The sequence below is a fragment of the Henckelia pumila genome, chromosome 2 (genome assembly GCF_033568475.1).
Source record: "Henckelia pumila isolate YLH828 chromosome 2, ASM3356847v2, whole genome shotgun sequence".
Lineage (NCBI taxonomy): Eukaryota > Viridiplantae > Streptophyta > Magnoliopsida > Lamiales > Gesneriaceae > Henckelia > Henckelia pumila.
Window position 1 is genome coordinate 71,528,049 of NC_133121.1, and position 22,126 is coordinate 71,550,174.

General features: G+C 35.7%; 3 protein-coding genes across 3 annotated transcripts; all 3 read right to left on the reverse strand.

The window, feature by feature from the left end:
- Positions 1 to 10,968: 10,968 nt before the first annotated feature.
- LOC140877726 (uncharacterized) lies at positions 10,969 to 13,668 on the reverse strand. Its single transcript, XM_073281293.1, has 7 exons — positions 13,584 to 13,668; positions 13,405 to 13,480; positions 13,262 to 13,325; positions 12,970 to 13,068; positions 11,898 to 11,984; positions 11,159 to 11,278; positions 10,969 to 11,034 (listed from the first exon to the last, which is right to left on the reverse strand). Exons 1-7 carry the CDS (start codon positions 13,666 to 13,668, stop codon positions 10,969 to 10,971), a joined length of 597 nt encoding a protein of 198 aa, XP_073137394.1.
- A 693-nt stretch (positions 13,669 to 14,361) lies between these two features.
- Positions 14,362 to 16,809, reverse strand: LOC140877727 (uncharacterized). Its single transcript, XM_073281294.1, has 6 exons — positions 16,456 to 16,809; positions 15,727 to 15,936; positions 15,557 to 15,649; positions 15,358 to 15,480; positions 14,857 to 15,276; positions 14,362 to 14,770 (listed from the first exon to the last, which is right to left on the reverse strand). Exons 1-6 carry the CDS (start codon positions 16,807 to 16,809, stop codon positions 14,504 to 14,506), a joined length of 1,467 nt encoding a protein of 488 aa, XP_073137395.1. The 3' UTR covers positions 14,362 to 14,503.
- A 238-nt stretch (positions 16,810 to 17,047) lies between these two features.
- LOC140877728 (uncharacterized) lies at positions 17,048 to 20,290 on the reverse strand. The gene is made up of 3 exons (XM_073281295.1): positions 17,970 to 20,290; positions 17,775 to 17,880; positions 17,048 to 17,680 (listed from the first exon to the last, which is right to left on the reverse strand). Exons 1-3 carry the CDS (start codon positions 20,288 to 20,290, stop codon positions 17,048 to 17,050), a joined length of 3,060 nt encoding a protein of 1,019 aa, XP_073137396.1.
- Between the last annotated feature and the right edge of the window lie 1,836 nt (positions 20,291 to 22,126).

Consider the following 22,126-nt stretch of genomic DNA (forward strand, 5'->3'; position numbering starts at 1 on the left):
CATATACTTCCTGCAACTCCTAGTGCTGCATGTAACCTTGTCTCGATCAACTCGCTTCGTCCAACCTGAGACCTATCCCATGGAATGTGGTGTCCAAGATAACACCATGGATATGAGCGACTAACTCCCAGTATGTAAATATGAGTACAAAACACTAATATGATGTATGAAGAGTGAGATGATTGCGGGGTGAGCGTTCAACTACCAATTCCTGCTTAGACTAGTTGCCAATTATTATGTAATACCATCTGGGAATCCAACCACTGGGTAACTCACACACTCGTCTAGACCACCATAGTATCAGTCTCCATAAATTGCAGTAACTCTCGGTTTCAGAAAGTATAAATAGGTGTAGGACTGAGCGATCCTACGGGAAAGGCTATCTTGAAGGAGATACGGCTTAACGTGTAGCGCCTAAAATCCAATCTACTAAATCGCATGCATAAAACTAAATAAATATTATGAGAATTATTTTTATGTTTAATTGATTTAAATTCTTTATTTGAATGCAAATTATTTGTTTTAATAATTTTAAAGGTTTAAGCTTGCTTATTTAAATAATTTTAAATGTCCAAATTATTTATTTAAAATGACATAAGTTTATCGGTTAGTTATGTAAATGATTTTAGCTGTCTAGCTTAATTATTTAAATGTTATTGATTGTCCAAGTTATTTTAAAGATTTTTAATTCCGCTTGTTCATTTATTTAAATTATTTTTAAATTTTCAGCTATTTTATTTAAATTATTTTAATCGCTCCGTTTATTATTTAAATATTTTATTTATCAACGTGACATCAAAATATTTAATTATTGATTTTAAATAATTCTTGAGTTTTGTGGTTTCAGGGCCAACGAAGGGAGCCGAGGATGTCGAGGCATCTTTTAATTAAAAATTTTTAAATCCTCAAAAATTGAGGAAGGTAGATAAAGATTTATTTTAAGGATTTTCGAGTAGCCATAATTATTTTTATGAAATTGTAGAGTTTATTTTATTACTTTCCAAAAATTGTATTTTTAAACTCGGATAGATGATATTATCCTTTCATCTAGCAATTTTCAAATGTAATGGAGATTTAATTAATTTTAGTGAGAGCAGTGTAAAAGTTGTAAAAGTCTAGTAGCAACTCTTTAAGTTTTAAAGTAGCAACTTTTAAACTCATATCTACACACACAAATAAATACTCACACACTTAATTCAAGCAAAATATGTAAACCCTACCCAAATGAAATTCCTTAACTCTCCCCCCCCCCCCTCGGTGCGCCGCCCCTTTCCCTCATTTCTTCAACCTTCACGTCGAATCCTTCCCCCTCCACCGCAGCGCCGCCGCCGCCCCTCCCTCTCGCAGGCCGGAGTCCACCTTCAACTCAAGGGCAAGCTTCTCTCCATCTTATCCCTCTCCCAGCTCGGTTTTGGGTAATATTTTTGTGTTTAAGGCAAGTAAAATTCTCCTTTTGTTGCACCATTTAAGCCTACTATGTGTGTTTGCCATGTTATAGTCGTAATTCGAATTTTTCCACCTTTGGAGATAGGGTTTCAAAATTTCAGCATGTTCTTGGCTGAATTTTTATGTAAATTAGAGATTTCCATGTTGTATTAAGTTGATATTGAGTTATATTTCGAGCTACGTGATTATTTTTCATTGTTGTGTATGGTGTTGGAAATTTTGAAGTTTTTTTGTGGCCATTTTTCTAGCGATTTCTAAAATTATGTGGTGATGGTCTAGGAACTGCCCTAGATATGAATTTAGTCTTGTTTTGGTGTGTTTTAGTGGTGTATCGATGGTGGTTGAGGTGTCTTTGAGGGATGGTCGTGAGGGAGGCTTGAGAGTACATTATTGGACTTGATTCCTTGTGTGATGGCTTGAGCTAGGATTGAGAGGGAAGCCTTCGGCCTAGGCTGGTTCGGGTCTTGAGAAGAGTCAAGTGAAGTCCCATGGTGTTGTGTAGGGTGGTCATAGGCTAGTGGTGAAGGATAAGTTTGATAAGTGTTGTCGGTGACAAATTGAAGTCGTGCAGATTTTTGGAGCGATGCATAGGGCTGCTGGCATTTAGTTCAACTGGGTGGTTCGGGCGGCTAGGGCTAGGTGTGGATTGCTCCTAGGTCGAGTCTAGGATGTGAGTGTCCAGTCGGTTAAAGTTGGAGTCGGTTCGGACAAGGGATGGCTAAGTTAGGAATGAATTGGTGTCGGGTGGTCAGTGCAAAAATTTTACGGGTTGTAAGGGGCTGCCCAAGTGTTGTAAGTTGTGGGATGGTCTAGTGAGCTTTGGGAGTTAAGGGCTGGTCTTTTTGTTATTTCCGGGGGTGTAGGAGATGCAGGTTCAAGCGGGAGTCAATTCGTTGAAGGATGGGTTAGCCTAAGGGCCGTACGGGACGGTCGCCCGTAACGAGCCTAAGTTGGGAAAATTTTAGAGTCAAGGGTTAAGTTCATATTCTTAGGAACATCCATGTACATCACTTATTTTTCTCCATTTAAATCATGTTATTTTTCTTGGTGTCGAGTTTTAAAAGGTGTTATTTCAAAGGAAGTTTGATGTAAGAATGAGTCAAAGTGAAAGTTTGAGGTTGAGGCAAGAAAATTTTTTGAATGAGGAGAATTGATTGTGATTATTGACGTTCAATGTTGAGACGGGGGATTACTCGGTTTAATTTCCAAACGAGGTGTATTGTGGAGTCGAGAGACATCTCGATTTCCTTACCAAAATAGGGGTATTCTGGATTTGGGAGAAATCTCGATTTCCTTGCCAAAGAGGGGTATTGTGGAGTTGGGAGAATTCTCGATTTTCTTTCCAATTGAGGGGAAATGTGGAGCCGAGAGAAATATTGGTTTTCTTGCCGGCATAGTACTATAGCTATAGATTGATCAGTCGAACGAGGATCACAATCAAATATCTAAATTCACAGAAAAATGATTCAAGTTTAAGTTCAAGTTGAGTGAGTTGTTTGCATGTGATCTCTTTAAAGTTCAAGTCTTATTTACTTTAATTCAAAGAATATTTTTGGGTCAAAGTTTCAAATTAGTTCACTACAACTATGTTAAAGGTGTGTGCATGTATTTAGTAGTATTTGTTATCAAGGATTTTTCTTGTTGAGTCTTTAGACTCACTACGCTTATATGGTGCAGATGAGCAGGTCGATGGTAAGATTGAGGGGCGGGACTCTGGAGTGGATTGCGATGCAGGCGTGGCACATCCCTCCGACCTATGATAGCTTTTCGCCAATATGTTATCTTTTTATGTAGAATTTAACGTCATATATTTTATTTAAAGTTCATAAGTCAATTTAGAAAATTGTAGAAACAGTTTAAATTATTGATTAATATTTTTATGTTATGATTAAATTTGTCAGTTTAAATTTGAAGTTTTTTTATCCATAATTTCCGTATTTCAAATTTTTAATGTTTCATTGTTTACCGTTATTTATGAAAATGTTTATGTCGGTGAATAGTAATATGGGTTATTATTGACCTGTAGAGCTCGAGTTAAAAATTTTATTTTCCGCGTTTATTTATTTTAAAATTTTAGAATTTAGATTCGAAAAAAATAATTAGAGTCGTTTTAAAACGTTTATGTTCACACGCAGTATGTATGAAAAGCTTAAAACATGTATCATGACACATAAATGAAACAAATAAGCATGCATTCTCGGCTTGTAATCTCAGTCAATACTTACGTACCTCTAGGTGATAGATCAAGTACAGTCTAGGTCTAGGTACCAAGCCTACAGTCAAGTAATTATCATATCACTAAAAATGATTTTAAAAGTATTAACTAAGATAACAGATACTCCTATATCTAAATAGGATTTTCGGATCATACCATCGTCCATTGTCAGCCCGTTGATGTCGATGACCTAATTTCTACTCACAAATTGATGCTAATCCAAAAGAACCTCACTATTATCGTCGGTCCCTCTTATTTAGGCTAAATCAAGAAGGAAATTAGTGAATTAGTGACTAAAATGGGCGTCAGAAGCCCCTATTTATAGGCGGAGTTTGGATGCTTTGAATTGGGGTTTGGATGTCCAAACATTGCATGATAGCCACGTATCTGGCTGGCTAGGTTCGGACCTTCCGAACTCTGCATGAAATTTTTGAGTCATAATGGTTCGGACACCTAAGGCAAAGCTGGTGTGGACTAGGATCGGACCTTTCGATCAGGTGTTCGGAACTTTCGAAGTGACCCTATGGTTCCGAACTCAACATGCTGAATTCGTTGCTTTCGAAGTGGTGGTTCTGATCTTCTAAACTGAGTTCGGACCTTTCGAACTACCCTGCTTCCGAACTTGTAACATGCACAGTTCGGTGCTTCCGAATTATAGTTCGGATCTTTAGAACTCTTCGGTTGTTCCAAAGTCCAGAATTTATAGTTTAAGTCCAAATAATCCCTGGATTTGTTTGCTTAGTGTAATGCCAAAAAAATATTTAAATTAAAAATTTATGGAATATTAGATCTAAATTCCGAGTTTCAGAAATTTAGGAACTAAATTGAAGTTTTTGAGTTTGACCAGGGACTAAACTGCGATTTTGGCTTTGAATACTTTTGGACCAAATCAACTTAAGTTTTTTTGGTCAATTGCTTTCTCCATTTCAGCCGAGAGAAGAAGGGAGATTTCAGAAGCAAGAGCTTCACGCCATTTTCGTTTCTTCAAGCTCAGATCCGACTTCTTCCACCGTTAGATTTTAAAGATAGTCCCATATTTGGAATCCCAGAGCCGAGGGATACGTTATATGTAAGTTTGGTAAAATTCTACCAAGTTTCATATTTTGGATTGTGTTGGATTTGAGATTTGAGTTTATAAATATGTTCTTGAGCTTATTGATATGGTATATCTAAGACGGTTTAAGAAAATACCATCGTTTGAGCATGTTTATTATTTTTTGAAGCATTTTTCAAAAAATCCTAGATTTTGTTGAAGGATGATTTCGAAACTTCGGTGAATTATTTGTGATGTTTTGGAGTTGTTATTGAGTTGATTTTGATGTTGAGATTTTGGAGATATCCGATTTCTAGTCGTTATGCCGTCGGTTTGATTTTGAAAAGAGTCGTTGATATATTGTTGAGCCGAGAGAAATTGAGAAATGATTTTGGTATTTTATTATCTATTTCAGATTTGATTTGAGTTGATTTGGTTCAAGTTTGCAAGAGTTGAGTTGTTGAGAATTTCGGTCGAGGTAGGTTTGGTTTTATGTATTTTAGAATGCCAAGTTGATCGAATGGATTTTTATTTGAGTTTGGTTGTATTGTGTAGTTTTTCAGAATTTGAGAGTTGCGTTTGGAATATTTGAAGGTATGAGCAGACAATGAAAGAATGAGTTTGAATCCTCGAGATGGATTGACATTTCCTGAATATCTTAAAACCACACATTTAATTGCTTATATGTTATGTGTGTAATTTATTTGATTCATGAGATTTAACAAATAACATGAGTTATTTTCTTGATTATAGCTCGATGATTATCGACATTTACATTCATGCTATTTATATGAATCAAAGATTTGATATATGAGATGAAATGATGAGATTGATCAGAGTTTTAGATATATTTGAATTACATCATCTCATTCATATTGAGCCAAATTCCTTTGAGATTTGATGGAAGAATTGCCTTTATTGCAGCGGACGTTTGAGTCTATATTTGAGTGACATGGAATGCAGAGAAGCTGCTATGGCCAGAATACTCTATATAGTTGCGCCGAAGTCCGGGGTTGAGAAGCCCAACACCCATCCCGATTGGGAGAGTAGGTGGTTGTGTTGTGTTGTGTTGTGTTGTGTTGTAGTAACCCGTACCTTGTTTTAAAGTTAATTAAGCCAGATAACTAAAATTGTGTGTTAAAAATATGTATTAGTAAATATCATATTATAGACGATATTAAAATGCATTTGTGATTTTTATAGCACACAGGAGTTGAAATAATTCAAATCGGACAAATAAAATAGTACACACATTTAAATACGTGTACACAGATTATATTGATATATAATATATATATCACGTTAGTCATCACCATCTTCCACCGCTTTCTCTCTCTTGCGCCGATTTTTCCCTTTCTTTTGTTTAAAAGTTTCTCGCCACTTTAAACGTCTATATCTCCTGCGTTTGTGATCGAGTTTTGGAAACGAGCATAGTTTTGGAATCCTTGCTTCGAGAGCTAGCCATTGGTACCCATTTTGTACGGTTTCATCGCGTTACCCAGAACCCGAATTCTGACAGCCGCTACCATTTTGCCACTGTAAATCCGCCACCGGCCGTCGAAACTCAAAAATAAATATACGACTGGAATTCTCGCGACGAGAGCTAGTTATTGATACCGATTTTGCAAGGTTTTGAGCGCCACCCACAGGACCCAATTTCGACAACCGCCACCTTCTCGCCGTCGTTCAGCCGTTGCCGGTTGCCGAAACGCAAAACCAAATATACAGTTGGAATTGCCTCAACAAGGGATAGCTAGTGATACCTATATTGTAAGGTTTTCTCGCGACTCCGATGAACCTGTTTTTCCAGCCGCCGCCGTGCCGCCATTGGTTGTTGTTGATTAGTTGTTGGGATTTGTTCGAAGCTTTGAGATATAATGTTGAACTTAGGGTTTCGACATCAACGGAGTAAGTACGGATGAATGTATGGTTCGAGTATCCTATAAAATAAATAGGAGTATTAGTTAGCTTAGTTAAGGCTTCTAGAACATATATAGTGATACAATGAAATCTTGACTGTAGGCTTGGAATCTAAACTCTGCTAGGCTTGATCTACTATTTGAGGTACGTAAGTACTGACTGAGATAGGCAGCGAGTTTGCATGCTTATGTGTTTCATATTATCTGACATCATGCATGTTATTGCTTTGAAATATTATGCTGCATGTGCATTTCATATTGAGCTTGTATCTCCTTCGAGATAAGCTAGAGTTGTAGGGAGCTCAGCCCTTGTTAGGACGTTTGACACTGAGAGTCGCAGTGACCGACGGGTCGAGCGGACTCTAGTGATCTAAGTGACATTTTGATCCACGTCCAGTTAGGAATGAGTGGATATACCCAGTGGTTTGATTTTTCGATGGTACTGCTCATATCCTAGGCACCAGTCTGAGCAGATTCCGATTTGTCTATCCAGATATGATGCCCGTTCATTACATTGCATGCATCATATATGTATGTTTGCCCGTACTAGCGTACTGAGCTTTAACGCTCACGTTCAGATATTTTCTGTGTTTTCTGGACACCCCATTCCACGGGGCAGTTGCAGGTGGTTTATCGTGGACTTGAGTTTGGTTGGTGACCAAGGCTTTGTAGCAGATGCTTCTAGAGGTTTCTATATTAGAGCTTATTTCAGTTATTCGATTTGGTTGTATTTTCAGATTTAAATATCTTGGGTTTGTATAGCTGTATTAGTTTCAGCTGTGATTTATCTTTTTATGTTTAATTAAGTTTAATTGCATGCTTAATTTTTTGATTAGTAGGTGATCACAGAGTGGGTCACAACATATGTTCTCTTTTCTCCTAGGATCCCTATAGCCGAGATTCAGATTTAATCAAAAATTGGATAGCCCATAATTCATTGAGCATGAATTTCATTTGAAGATCATTCATTTGAAATTACTTATGAATTTTAGATTATTGTTTTGAAATGCTTAAATGCTTATATATGTTTCTGTCATTCATACTGACTTTTATTCTCATCGGTTTTCCGGTTGTTTTTTTGTTTTGTGTGTGTTTATTGCAACAGGTGGTTCAGAGTCGAGCTTGGGTTTAGCTTTCAAGTCGTTTGAAACACATTTTGGAAAAGATGTCTAACATTTGTATTTGTCTAACATTTTGTATTTTTATCTCGTTTTTATGGTGTTTGAAACTCCTTTGATTTTAGGATTTGACAATGCATCGAGATTGCGAGATTCGGGGTTTTGAAGTTTAGAAATCAGAAGAAACAAAAAGAGCAAAGCAGCAGAAGATTTTCTGCCCAGCCAGAAGCGCTGCTACACTTAAAAAAAATTGCTTTTCCCGGTTTAGTTGCTTGTCGTGTTTTAGATCGAACCCGGGGTCTCCACACTTAGTAACCCTTAATCATGTTTAATATTTAATAAACATGGAACATGACACGTTTTACTATAGTTATTTTGTTTATTTCAGTATTCCTCGCGTTCAGATCTTGTTTACACGTATTTTGATATATTAGCCGTAAAACGGCAATGTATGGCATAACAGTTTTTGCATGGATGCTCTTGTGCAGGTTTTTTTTTCTACATGTCTTTATACCTTTTGACAAACCTTAGTTTTATAACGTATTTATTTTTTATACATAGTCTGACATTCTTGAGTTGCTTGAGGGTGTGAAGAATAAAAAGATAAAGGATAATGATTTCAATTCTTTTCTTTCATTGCTTCGTAAAACTATGTTAAAAAATTGATGGAGATCGACCTTGGTGTTCTTTAGCGCTGCAAATATATATTGTTCCCTATAAATCATAAGAAACAATGGTGCCTATTTTTTTTAAATCTCATTGAAAATACTTTCACTCATGTGAAGGACTCGATGCCTACTCCATTTTCCAAAGGTGCTGCAAAAGTTTATGTAATTTTTAATAAGTATATGATAATATTTTCTAATTAATAATTTGTGAATGTAGTGTATGATGTATTTAATTATTTGGTTAGGCAAAATTTGTGGTGGGGTATCTTCGTGATGTGCTCCATTGCGAGTATGATAAAGGTGTTGTGTACTCATACAAAGTCGTCAATAAGGAGCTGTCATGAGTTGCTGAGTGTTCACATGTTTGTGGGGTGAGTACTATGCAAGTTATGAGCCTGCATTTTATGAATCAAGAAATCAGTTCACTCAAAACTTTGATTGATTGGGTACACATAACATGACATGCACTTAATAAACAAATTAATTACTAACAAGTTTAATCGAAGTAGTATAATTTCACAGACTTAGAGTACTTTCCATCTAATCTTTTTATGACATTAATGGTACTTCAGTCTTAGTTACCACGTTATGTGTCTCTTGAATACATTTTTAAGAATTATCACACATTTTTTTTTTTATAAATGTAGATATCAACGTTCTTCATCAAGTATTTCGATTAAGATGGACGATATATACATAATTCAACATTTTACGGGCAACAAATTTTATATTATTGCAATCAAGACATAGACATGAGAATTCAAAACTAATATCTTGGACGAGGATGGTGAGTTGTAATTTAAATACCAATAATGGTGGAAAACATGGGTAAGTTATTAAGTCATGCCACCGTATTTGTTGCTTCAATACAAGCTTTAAGCAATATTAATTTCTTTTTATGAATTTATCAACTCGCTCATAACTTTTATTAATTCTATACACCGTAACCTGGAATAATTTTAACAAACAAATCGAGTACCATTAAGCTTAATCGAAGTACTATTGCATATCATACTAGTATAATTTCATACACTTAGTTGACGGGAGAAGTTACGAAAACGATCTCCTATCCATACAAGAAGGGTCTCCTAGCTTGCACCTCAATGTGTATCAAGTTTACACCATCCCCTTTCCACCACGTCAATACAATCACTTTCAGTCACCCAATGTTGCTCAAAACGAAATGCATTACCTTTGCTTATCAGTTTTTTTTAATTTTTGTGCCAAGCTCCAATAAAAGCGGTCTATGATCGGAGTGGTTTCAAAGAATGAGCTCTTGCTGTCGGATAAAGGATTCTCCATTCAGTCGTCGTCACGTATCGATCGAGTGTTCAAATATTTAAAGCTCAGGGGAACGATGGTTACCCCAAGTGAAAAACTCACCCTCACCATGGAAACCTTGTAATGCATAGGAATCTAGGGTCTCTCGAAACGACCTAGTCTGGTAAAAAGGTCGAGGATATTCCCTCCAAGCTTCTCCTTGTGAAAGCAAATCTCATTAAAATCCCAACTACTAACCAACGTACATACTGGAGCTCATGCATACCACTTAATCCGTTCAAGAGATCCCACGACAAGTGCCTAGAGTTTGCATCCGGATTCCCATGCATGGAACCCCTTAAATCTCAATGTGGCCCGAAGTGTAATAAAGGTAAAAGGATAGTAATATTGACAGGATCTTTCCACAATAGCGCTAGTCCCCCCCCCCCCCCCCCCCCCCCCCCCCCTCCCCCCCCTCTCTTCGTTACATATAGCAACCCAAAATCCCGTTTTACATAACTAAATGGTCAAATATGTTTAGAATGGTAAACATGATTAAATAATTTTAATATATAAAATCGGAGTGGAAAATCGACTCCAAGATGTTAAAAAATGTTCTATAGGATATTATTGGTTTGGATTGTTGGAAGCACTGAACTTGTACTAGGGATGTTCGGAGGATCCGAACTGATCGGATGGTCCAAGTGAGGTTCGGAGCAAGGGTAGAGTTTGGAACTTCCGAACGTGCGGTCAGAACTTTCGAAGAGTTAGGTCATGCGCACTTTTGAGGTGTGTCAAGTGTGTGTAGGCACATGGATGTTCATGCAGATCGAAACATTCGATCATGATCGGAGCTTCCGAAGGTCTTATCGAAACTTCCGATCAGAGGCAATTTGAGGCATGGCAAGCATGCGAGTTCGGACCTTCCAAAATACGTCTATAAATAGGCCGAGAAATCCTCACAATTAGTGCATGTTTGAGGTGTTTCGGTGAGAATTAGTGTATATTCTTAGGATTTTAGTCGTTACTCGAGGGCCAGATGATAGCGAGGTGATAAGTGCATTTTGTGTGAATTAGTTCGTGATATTTTTGTGTCTATTTTGTGTTCATTCATATTGTTTTATATTGTTTTTATGTGTTTTATGGTTTGTGTGTGTATTTCTCTCTCCGTGTTTTATTTGTAGGAAAAATGAAAATTAAAGGAATTTTGAGAGCAAGAATAGAAGAAAAGAAAAGCAAAGAACGAAAAAGAAAAGGAGATGAAAAAGTAGAGCTGTTGGATAGAGCTACAACTCTACCTTTAGAGAAATCAAGGAAGCGCTATTCCGCTAAAGAGCAGAGCTACTTTAGTGCTATTGCGCATGACATTGCGCAGCTGCGCATAGGTTGTGCTGTGAAGAATTTACGAGCAGAAAACATCTCGCTCGAGCGCACATTACACTAGTAGAATTTAGGCCTTTTACTTCGTATATTAACTGAAGTCGTAGATAGATAAGTACCGAAGTAGATGCACGTGAAGTAATAGGTACCATTTTACTTCGCTTAATAACCGAAGTATTAGGCATGAAATTACCGAAGTAATAGGGTACCATTTTACTTCGCTTCATATTGGACCGGTTCTGAAGTAAAATCATGCTTTTTACTTCAGCATTTACATTATGTGACGAAGTAATATAACATCTATAACTTCGCCATTTACGTTGACTGACGAATTAAATGCGCGTATTTTACTTCGGCAGTTTTCTTAAGTGACGAAGTAATAGAACATATATGACTTCCGTTGATTCATTAAACGACGAAGTAATAGAACATATATGACTTCAGTATTTACATTGAGTGATGAAGTAAATGCTCTATTTAACTTCAAATGTTATGTAACTTGGCGAAGTAAAAACATGCCCTTACTGCAGCAGTTTCATTAATTGACGAAGTAATAAACTACATATGGCTTCGGCTTTTACATTGATTGATGAAGTAAAAATATATGTATCACTAAATCAACATTAAACAATTTTAATTAGATACAATAACACCATTAATATATATATATATCTGAAACGTAAAATACACTAATTAGATTGATAAATTATCCATCCAAAAGTACATCCATCAATATAAAATTATGCATCCACGAGTATTTCTACAAAAGATTGATAAACTATCCATCCAAAAGTATATCCATCAATAAAAGTATTATGCATATATCCCAACGTGCATATGACCAATTTATGAACCTACATAGGAGTAGATGAATTCGCTCCATTCACTTCTAATTTCGTCAAATTGAGCTTGGTCGTAATATTGGTTCCTGATGGATCCTGAATACTGAAATGTAAAAAAAATAAAATACATTAGAATAAAATTTAAGATCAAGGATTCATATTTATGAGCAACTCAGTGAGGAAGTGCGGCATAGAAGCAATTATATGGTATTCTTCCTCCCTCGGTTGATTTTCTCATAGTGAGAAACAACTCGCACCAATAACCATTCATCTTCTGAAGTAGATCAATAACAATTTGCTGGCACTATGAAGTGCAGTAACCATATTCTTTCACCTGGCTTTAGTGAGTTCAATGCATGTCAGAGAAGCTTATCATTTGATTTCTAAACAATGGATTGCTTTAGCATGTAGGTGAGAGAATATATACCACAAAAGGTTGTGTCAATCCAATGAAAAATCAAACACAATAAGAAATTCTTCCTTCACTTTAGCCTTTACAGCTTTAGAACAGATAAACACACTTTGAGCTATGTTTGAGTTTCCTTTGAAGAGGTCCAGTATTCGAACTGTGAAACATACTATTTTTTCGTTCTTTGAGCTTATAATTAGATTCCTGATTATATTTGTTTCTCTTGGCAGATACAAGGAGATTTTGTCCTTGTTACTGGAGATACCGTGAGCAACATGTCACTTTCACAGGTACTCAAAGAACACAAGGAAAGAAGAAGAAAGGATAGCAATGCTGTAATGACAATGGTGATTAAACAGTCGAAGCCATCTACAGTAACTCGTCAATCTCGTGTTGGAAACGAGGAGCTGTTTCTGGCTATTGACCCTGATACGAAACAGCTCCTGCATTATGAGGAAAAGTCTGATAATATGAAAGGGACAGTCAATCTAGACAAGGAAACTAACAGTGCTAAGACAGAAAGTTTGGAAAGAAGAATGCCAAAAATGCCAACTTCAAAACAGATGCCAACTTCAAAACAGATGCCAACTTCAGATTCATTTATGAGCAACTAAGTAGCAAAAAAGGATGGAAACAGATTTTCACGTAAACCAAATCATAAAATGAAAAGGAAACTCACCATTTTATCCAAATGTAGATTTTCACATTCAACTATATCTTTCATATACTTCATCACACAAAATCCGCATTCAACCGAACCACTTTGTTTTATATTACCCTACAATGAAATAAAAAAAATATTTCAGCAATAAGTTTAGAAAAAAAAAACTGAATTAGGTAAGCAAATGAGTAAAGTTCTCAAATATAATATAACACTAAAACACCATCCCTAGTCCCTATAGTACAGTACTTTAACGCCATCAAAATATTTCAATCACATTCATGTTTTCATATGTAAGCACAACACATACCGTCAATTGTTTAAAAAGTGGCCCTCTAGGAATACCTCTTGAAGCATTGTACATCTTGACCCCACTACATTTGATAAAGTCAAAAATTATTTTTTTTTCATGTGTATAAGAGAATTGATTCGTCAACATAATCTACTACCTACTTTGTCACTATCTTTTTCCATTCCTCATCTCGACATCTGTTAGTAGTAGAGTCCAGCAAATAGATCATATTTTTATCTTCATTGACGATAGTCAAAATCCAATGGTACCTGCAAAAAATAAAAAAAAATATAACATTGACTATCATGCAGTATGAATTTTTATATAATTAAAATCATACCCAGTGTTGTATGGGATGAGGCATATGCTGTCTCTACACACTGCTTCCAACTGGTTAGCAATATGCTGTGATAAGTGGCTGCCATCTCTGTCAATTGGGCATGTAGGTATGTGGCCAGGATCCACAAATGAAATACTATCAGCCCGGTTTGCTTCCTTCAAATATTTATAGAGGTGACTGCAATAAAGATTACAAACACGATGAGAAATCTTTTCAAGAGTGACAAGTTCCAAATAAAATATTTAATATGCAAACATTGAAGGTTAGACACAAAATTACCCCATATAAACCAAAATATGTCCGGCACCTATCTCTCTCATCTCCATAAAGGATATGATATCTTGTCTCAGCAACCGTGATCCTTGAGGACGTCCAAACATAGCATCATCAAACTTCACGTAGATGCTGTCATATTCCTCCATCAACCTAACAACATACGAGTATATATACTTGCATGCCATGGGTAATGTTTTTTCAACGTCCTTGAACTTCTCACGCTGACCAACAACATCCGAAATAGCAAATGGTTGCTGTCTCTCCTTCTACAGAGCAGCAAGCAACATTCTTATGTCATGAACAAAGCATGTGCTTAAAAGAAATCATAATGCACAAGCAAAGAATAAGATGGGAGTGAACAAAATCTTCAACACGAAATCATATTCCCGATTATTAATCAAAATGCATCTCTTCATCTCAAATAAACTTCAACCAATGATCTACACATGTAGAGTGCAAGTGTATTATTCGTGAGAATATTTCTTATAAAACCAATAAGTATACAAATCAAGACAAATGCAAACTATTTTTCCTTGAATTTTGTAGATGGAGATCATACAGACACACACACATATATATTCTAAATGTTAGCAATAAAATCATCTCCTCTCCCAATTTTCATAATTAAAAATCAGTATACTTGGTCACAATACCTTTTTCTTTGGAAAAATTACCAACTCTTTAGGCCAACCAACAATGGCTCCAATTGCATCAGTAACGATTGTTGGTCCAGACTTAATTGGGATTGGAAGCATTGCTGTTTCATCTAACACAACATCAACAGACACCTTGAAGTTCTCTTCCCCAAGTGGAACATTGTGAATCATGACATTTGGGCCTCCCTCTGATATTACTGTGCCATACGCCACCACATTTTCACATTTTTTGACGGCAAGGTGGCATTTTTTACCCTTTAAGAACAATAAATTATTATATATACATATGTAAAATGTGATTAAAAAAATCAAATTTCCCATGAAACATATGAATATCGAACCTTCATGTCAGGAGGGCCGCATTCATAAAAATCTTCCAAATCCTTTGACAACTTTGGGTCCATATCCTTCGATTGTTTTTGCTTTGGACATTGAATTTCTGAGGACTTGTTTGATGCTACAATCTCAGAACTTCGATCATTGATGATTGGCAAAACACTAGCAAGTTGAGCCTTCAACTTCTCTAATTCAGCCTTCAAAAGTCTAGTCTCCTCCAATTGTTCATTGCTGTTTCCCGTCGTAGTTTTCTGGAATGATTCCCTCTTTTTTCTTGGAGTCTTAAAAAAAACGTGAGGTTTTACAAATCCTCCCACGCCTCGAACCCTTCCATGGTGTTCCTGACTTCCTAAGGCAGTGGTTAAAACATCATTCATTCCAAAAACCTTGAATTCTCCTTTTTCCTTTTTCTCCAATAAGTCATCCTACAAATGAGACATAAAAAATCAATCGAAAAAATTTAATATATCTAGGGAATATGGTGATTGATAAAACTAAACATTTACAATTTTTTCAGCAACTTCTGATGTGTCCGGACTCGTAATGATTCCAGATTTGTCTTCACGAGCTTTTCGCCAAAGAATCGATCTATCAACTACTTCGTCTTCAGCAATTATGTTTTTCTCCCTCTACAATCCCAAAATTTTCATCTTACGAACATTAATTACTTTCTGAAAATGAAAAATAGAATGATGCATAGCTTACCAGTTCAGCCTCCAATCCGATGTAACCCTTTCGAGACATTTTGTGGTGATATCTACAGTGCATTGTTCGTTCTTTTTGCTTTTCGTGAGTAGCCTAAATCATTTTGTTCATAAGTTTAAGTATGGAATTAATAATTTTTAAAAGAAACATGAAAATTGTCATCAAAGTACCTCCCATGATGGATCTAGTCTCGCATTCACAAATTCCTTCCAATCTGCTATTGGGAGTTGATACTGACTAGGCGGAGAAATCAATTTTTCAGGATTATCTCTGTTAGGCCAAACAAATCTGCTGGTCAATTTGTTTTTGAAATCTCGCCATTTCTGAGCTGCTGAACTCATCACCGAAGACTGACTTTCTGGCGCTACCTCGAAGACATTCTGCAACAGAAAATGTTGGATTTTATTTCATATGATATATACCATTAGGTGAAACTGTACAATAAAATAAGAAATGTTCATCAAATAGGTAATTAAGGTTGAAACAATTTAAAGTTTTACTATTTTTCAGAATTGGTTAGCTGGATCTAATCATAAAAAAACATGCTACACTATCATTATTTTAGTAATAAAGAAGTTCCAAAAATAATCAATCATCACTGACTGAGTACAAAGTAGAAGCATACACATATCATGCCTAAGATTACAACAAGAATTGTGTAATGCATAACTTTCAAAATGTCAGAATGACAAAGTATAATGAATGGATGCAATTAATTTTCATATTTTCCTTAAGCTATCAGACTAAATTATTCTTAACAAAATCAGAAATAAAGGAGGAAAAAAGGCAACATAACAAAATAGTTATGGTCCAATTATAAAGGGTGAACAACTAAAGTCAGCTTATGGATAATCAAGCAAGATTGTAATGCCATTATTGAAATAAAATCTTGAACTCACCGAGATCTCTTCCCACACTTTTTGTTTGATGTTTTCTGGAACATCAGGCCACGATTTTATATTGATTGGCACCATAGATCTAGCAATGGATCCAATGTATGATTGTAGTGCCCTACCATTTGCATTGTATGCTGGCCGCCCCATATCATCATAATCGATCTTCGTTTTTTTTCCCCATCTTGCAGCTGTACTTACTTTAGCCATCAATGTAGGGCCTCGCTTCTTTTGAATATTTACATGATGTGCTTCTCCATCAGTAAGCCCAAGTTCCTCTTCATCTCCATGATTTTCATCAGCATCTAATTCTTGAAGCTGCTCAACTAAAACTTTCTTTTTATGTTTTCTTTGACTCATTATATATGTTTAACACTGCATAAATGTTTTGAAAACAAACGTTAAATAATAATGATAACACAAATGTCATAAATAATAACAAGAATTCAAAAGACAAATAATAACAATAAGAAAAAATAAATAAATAATAACAACAATAATAATAATAATACTAATAAACGGGTCATAACATATGTTTTTACAACACATAAAGTGTCTTTGCTTATCCATAACAAAACATGACATAAAGTACAAAACATCATTTTTTCTTGTTCGTTTCCCAGACACCCTCGTTTTCCACTCTAAAGTATCTTTCGTGAATAGGTATATCATGAGTCTCAACATCATCAATTGGTCGAGACTCTGGAATACTATTCCAACCATCATCCTCCCCCTCATAGCACCTATTTGGCACTGGGAGCACAATTGACCATCCTTTTTTTGATGGGTCATCAATATAAAAAACTTGATTGACTTGACTTGCAAGGGAAAATTCATCATTCTTGTGCCCTCTTTTGTTCATGTTGACCAAAGTGAAGCCACATTCATCGTTGTTTATTACTCCCTTATCATTTGCAACCCAAGCGCACTTGAAAAGAGGAACTTGAAATTGATGATAGTCTAATTCCCATATTTCTTCAATTACTCCATAAAAAGACACATCAGCAATCAATGGATTTTTATCTTTGGCACTACAGACAAGCATGGTGCTGGCAACTAGAGAAACCCCACTGTTTTGGCAAACTCTATCATCATCCCGCGCCTTTGTTTGGTATAAGTTGCCATTTATCACATAACTACTGTACTTAATGACTTGCGGGCGTGGTCCATGAGCTAGCCATGTCAATGTCGATGTCGTTCCACCATTGCAACTATCTATTTCAGCAGCCACCTAACATGTATTCAATTAGAAAAGAGTGATTAAAATACTAGATAAAACATGCTCACCGCAAATTCTTTAATAAATATTTTTTCATCTAACTAACCTTTGCGCGAAACCAGTCAATGAACCTCTTATTGTGAGCATCTTGTATCCATTTTTCATCTTTCTCTTTTTTCGGAAACATGGACTTCAAAAAGGTTTTATGTTCACTGTGGAAATATTATGTATAATATTTTTTAATAAACATATTTTGATAGTCACAAATGTGCAGAATTATATATTAATGAGTTGAACTTACATTATGTAGGGAGATACTTCTTCTGTATTTTCCAGAACAGTCAAATGTGCTTGTTGCATATCACTTTGCGGCACTACAATTGGTGTTTTGCATGCTAAAAATCCAGGAACATTGGATTTGGGGTCTCGGTTTGATTGAGGGACCCCAACAGGATCAAGTCCGTTGAGGTATTCAGAACAAAACTCAATTGCTTCTTCCGCTGAATATCTCTTAACAATGCAACCTTCAGGATGTTTTCGACTGCCAACATAACTCTTAAACACCTTCATGCATCTTTCGAATGGATACATCCAACGAAAGTAGACAGGTCCACATAATCGGACTTCTCGAACAAGGTGGATTGTTAAGTGCACCATAATGTCGAAGAAAGATGGGGGAAAATACTGCTCCAATAAGCAAAGTGTAACAACCAAGTCAGATTGCAGCTTATCTAACTTGGCTACATCTATAACCTTGCAACAAATATCTTTGAAGAAAAAACATAATCTTATGATGGCGTATCTAACATGTTTTGGCAACGCATCACGAATGAGTATTGGTAGGAGTTGCTGCATTAGAACATGGCAATCATGGGATTTCAAGCCAGTCAACTTCAGCTCAGACAAGCACACAAGATTCTTCGTGTTCGATGAGTAACCTTCTGGAACTTTTATATCCATTAATGATTGACACACTTGTAACTTCTCTTTTTTTGTGAATGAGCATGCAGCAAGAGGGAGATATGTTCTTTTTTCTCCAAATTTAGGTGTCAATTCAGGCCTAACTCCCATTTGAAGCATGTCCAGCCTAGCTGCCAGATTGTCCTTAGATTTTCCTTTAACATTCATCAAAGTATTAATGAGGGATTCAAAGACATTTTTCTCTATGTGCATCACATCGAGACAATGCCTAACATGAAGATGTTTCCAATAAGGAAGATTGAAAAAAATTGACTTTTTCTTCCAACATTTTTTAAAATCTGTTTCCCCTAAATATTTTTCTTCTTTGCTGTCTTCCACATTATTCTCCTTTGATTTTTTTCTCTTTTTACCTTTCACACTGACCTTCTTTCCAAAATCACATCTTATGTCCGCAAGTTTGTCAAACAAGGCAACCCCAGATAATGGTGTGGATTTTTCTCCATGTTCTTCCATGCCATTGAATTCCTTAGTTTGCCTTCGATAGGGATGAAACATTGGTAGGAAACGTCTATGACCAACAAATGACATTTTCTTCCCATTTTCCAAATGATTTGCACAAGTATCTTCTCCGCATACTGGACATGCATAATAACCATGTGTAGTGCATCCACTAAGGTTACCATAGGCAGGAAAATCATTAATGGTCCATAATAAGACTGCTTTAAAGGTGAAAAACTGTCTTCGATAAGCATCATAAACGCCATCAACTCCTTCCCACAATCGTTGCAAATCTTCAACTAGCACCTCGAGGTAAACATCTATATCATTTCCTGGTTGTTTAGGCCCTGAAATGAGCATAGTTAGCATGATGAATTTCCTCTTCATACACATGCTTGGAGGAAGATTATAGGTGGTCAACATGACTGGCCAGCAGCTATACCGACTACTAAGATTGCTATGAGGATTAATGCCATCAGCTGCAAGTGCTAGGCGAAGATTTCTTGGTTCACTTTCGAAGTCGGGCCACATATGATCCACCAACCTCCAAGATGGGGAATCAGATGGATGACGTAACTGACCAGCAACTCTTGTGGTTTCTGCATGCCAAGTTAAATTCTTTGATGTCTCTAAAGATTTGAACATGCGCTTAAATCTTGGTATGGGAGGGAAATACCACATCACCTTGGCAGGAATACCTTTCTTCTCAATGTTCTTCTTGTTTAGCTTCCAACGCGACGATCCACATTTAGGGCAACTTACACAGTCCTTATATTGTTTCCTATAAAGAATGCAATCATTGGAACAAGCATGGATCTTTTCATGACTCAACGACAGACAACTCAACGTCTTTTTTGCATCATACGTTGAGGATGGTAGATTGTGATTATCTGGCAGCATATCCCCAAAATCCGTTAGTAGATCTGAAAATAAAGCATCACTCATCCCATGCCTTGCTTTGGTGTTGTATAATTTTACAAGTGCACTCAACTTTGTGTAACGTGTACATCCATTGTACAAAGGTTTCTCTGCTTCCTCCAAAAATTTCATAAACGCTTCTGGATTTTCTGTATAATTATCATATGCTGCCTCACACATATTAGTGGTTTCAAAGTCGTCATTATAATCACCAATTGGCTCCTGGTTGGTGCTTAAATTCATTCTATCATTTTCGGCAGACTCGCCATGCCAAATCCAAGTCATATAATTCTGACTAAAACCATGGAAATAAAGATGCTCTCGAATGGACGTAATCGGTCCTTTCTTCAGATTTTTACATTTGCAACAAGGACAATGAATTAAATTCGAGTCAATATGGGGATTTTGTAAACAACCGCTAATGAACTGTTCCACACCCTCCTCATATTGTTTCGACCTTCTATCAGAGTGAATCCAAGATTTATCCATAATTAACAACTTACCTTCAACAAAGAATTAAATAAAGATAAGTTATAATAAAACATAATTAAAAATTTTAATTACATGACAATCATTTAGTGATTTTCACTTCAAACACTAGTTACTGCGACTCTCCAACCAATATAAATTGTGAAATTATATTCGATTAAAATACAATAAATAGATTAAATATTGCAACATTGATTTAAAAAATAAAAAATAGTGAAAGACACATTGTCCTTTAATTTGGATGGATTCAGTATCATAAAAAATGAAATTCCTGACGCAAACAATGAATCATCATATAATCAAAATATTGAAAGCACAGGGATAAAATATGCGATCAGGTTTAATTTCAAAGCACATTAAAACTCCACCAAAGCAGAACAAGTTCTAAAAATACCTGATTTTGTTGCGGCAGTGAAGTTTGCTGCTTATACAAGTTTCGTAGTCTTTTAATTCTCTTTTGAGCCCTTAATGCTCCACTACAAAAGCATCCAGAAAGTTAAAATCAGATTCCATAAAAACTTGTTAAATGTGTAGTGCAAGAATCCATGTTCAGATTTGTTAGATTCAGGTACGAGCGAGAAGAGCTAGTATGCTACTTTCAAGTTCAGCAATATATATTGTATACCAGCTAAATTTATTTCAGCAAATTTGTAAAGATTTCTAGCAAGTGAAATGGTTTTCTTGTTTCCTAGGAGCATCGCTGTGAAAAAACTGTCATAGGTGCGGTGCGGCTTCGTAGCCTCATCAAGTCATCATTTTTTATTTTTTCAAGCTAAAGTACCAACAAATTCAGTAAGTCACAGATACATAATAGATTTTATTTTCTGTTCAGTTTCTCATGCATGATTTAAAGATATATAGCTATATTACCTTCAATTCTTTTTCAGTGGCTATATCGTGAGATAGTAGAAGCTTTCTGATTATTTCAATAGGATCACCAGTATCTCAATTGAGAGAATTTTTCCCACCATAAAATAGTAATTGTATATTAAAAAACAACTAAATGTTAAATGATCCGTGAGAAACACGATATGCACCAGAAATTTTGTTGTCAACATGTGATTAACCACAGTTGCAAAATTTTGTGACTTTTTCTTTTCAGTATGTTTTGAATAAAAGAATTAAGAAGTTATATATCAATATACCACTGTTTGTGTTTAGGAAGTAAATTTTTGCAACAGCTTGAACGTTGAACCCCGAAAAATCTGGATTAACATATGAACCCAAAGAATGAATTTTAGAATTCCATTGATAAAATCCATGTGGTGAATAGAGATATTAAAAAAACATAGTAAGAACCCCGGAAGTTGCTTATTTGTGATAGCCAAAACAGCATGAACACGAACAATCAGTTTGAAGCAAAGTACTGATACGTATGTACAATGTTATATCAAACCACAATGGCTAGAAATCGATAAAACATGATTATTGAACCAAAAATTTTTTGGCTCCAGATTTTTAAATAGTTACAAAGCAAGCAAATTATGATACAGTTTTTTAAAAAATAAAAAAGATTCATGGATATAACTCCAGAATACCAAAGTTCCGTGTGGTTCAAAAAAATTTTTTGATTCAAGTGGGTTTTTGCGGCAGTGAAGTTTTTACCTCGTGGTTCAAAATAATACCAAAGGT

Coding starts and splice junctions, on each gene's coding strand:
- LOC140877726 (XM_073281293.1), bottom strand. CDS start 13,668: ATGGCAGCCACTTATCACAGCATATTGCTAACCAGTTGGAAGCAGTGT. Junction 11,279..11,897: donor GCGAATTCATCTACTCCTAT/GTAGGTTCATAA, acceptor ATTTTACTTCAG/AACCGGTCCAATATGAAGCG. Junction 11,035..11,158: donor CTTCACGTGCATCTACTTCG/GTACTTATCTAT, acceptor ACCTATGCGCAG/CTGCGCAATGTCATGCGCAA.
- LOC140877727 (XM_073281294.1), bottom strand. CDS start 16,809: ATGAGTCAAAGAAAACATAAAAAGAAAGTTTTAGTTGAGCAGCTTCAA. Junction 15,481..15,556: donor TCGGATTGGAGGCTGAACTG/GTAAGCTATGCA, acceptor TTGGGATTGTAG/AGGGAGAAAAACATAATTGC. Junction 14,771..14,856: donor GCGGCCCTCCTGACATGAAG/GTTCGATATTCA, acceptor TTGTTCTTAAAG/GGTAAAAAATGCCACCTTGC.
- LOC140877728 (XM_073281295.1), bottom strand. CDS start 20,290: ATGACTTGGATTTGGCATGGCGAGTCTGCCGAAAATGATAGAATGAAT. Junction 17,881..17,969: donor GAAGTATCTCCCTACATAAT/GTAAGTTCAACT, acceptor ATATTTCCACAG/TGAACATAAAACCTTTTTGA. Junction 17,681..17,774: donor TTGACTGGTTTCGCGCAAAG/GTTAGTTAGATG, acceptor AATACATGTTAG/GTGGCTGCTGAAATAGATAG.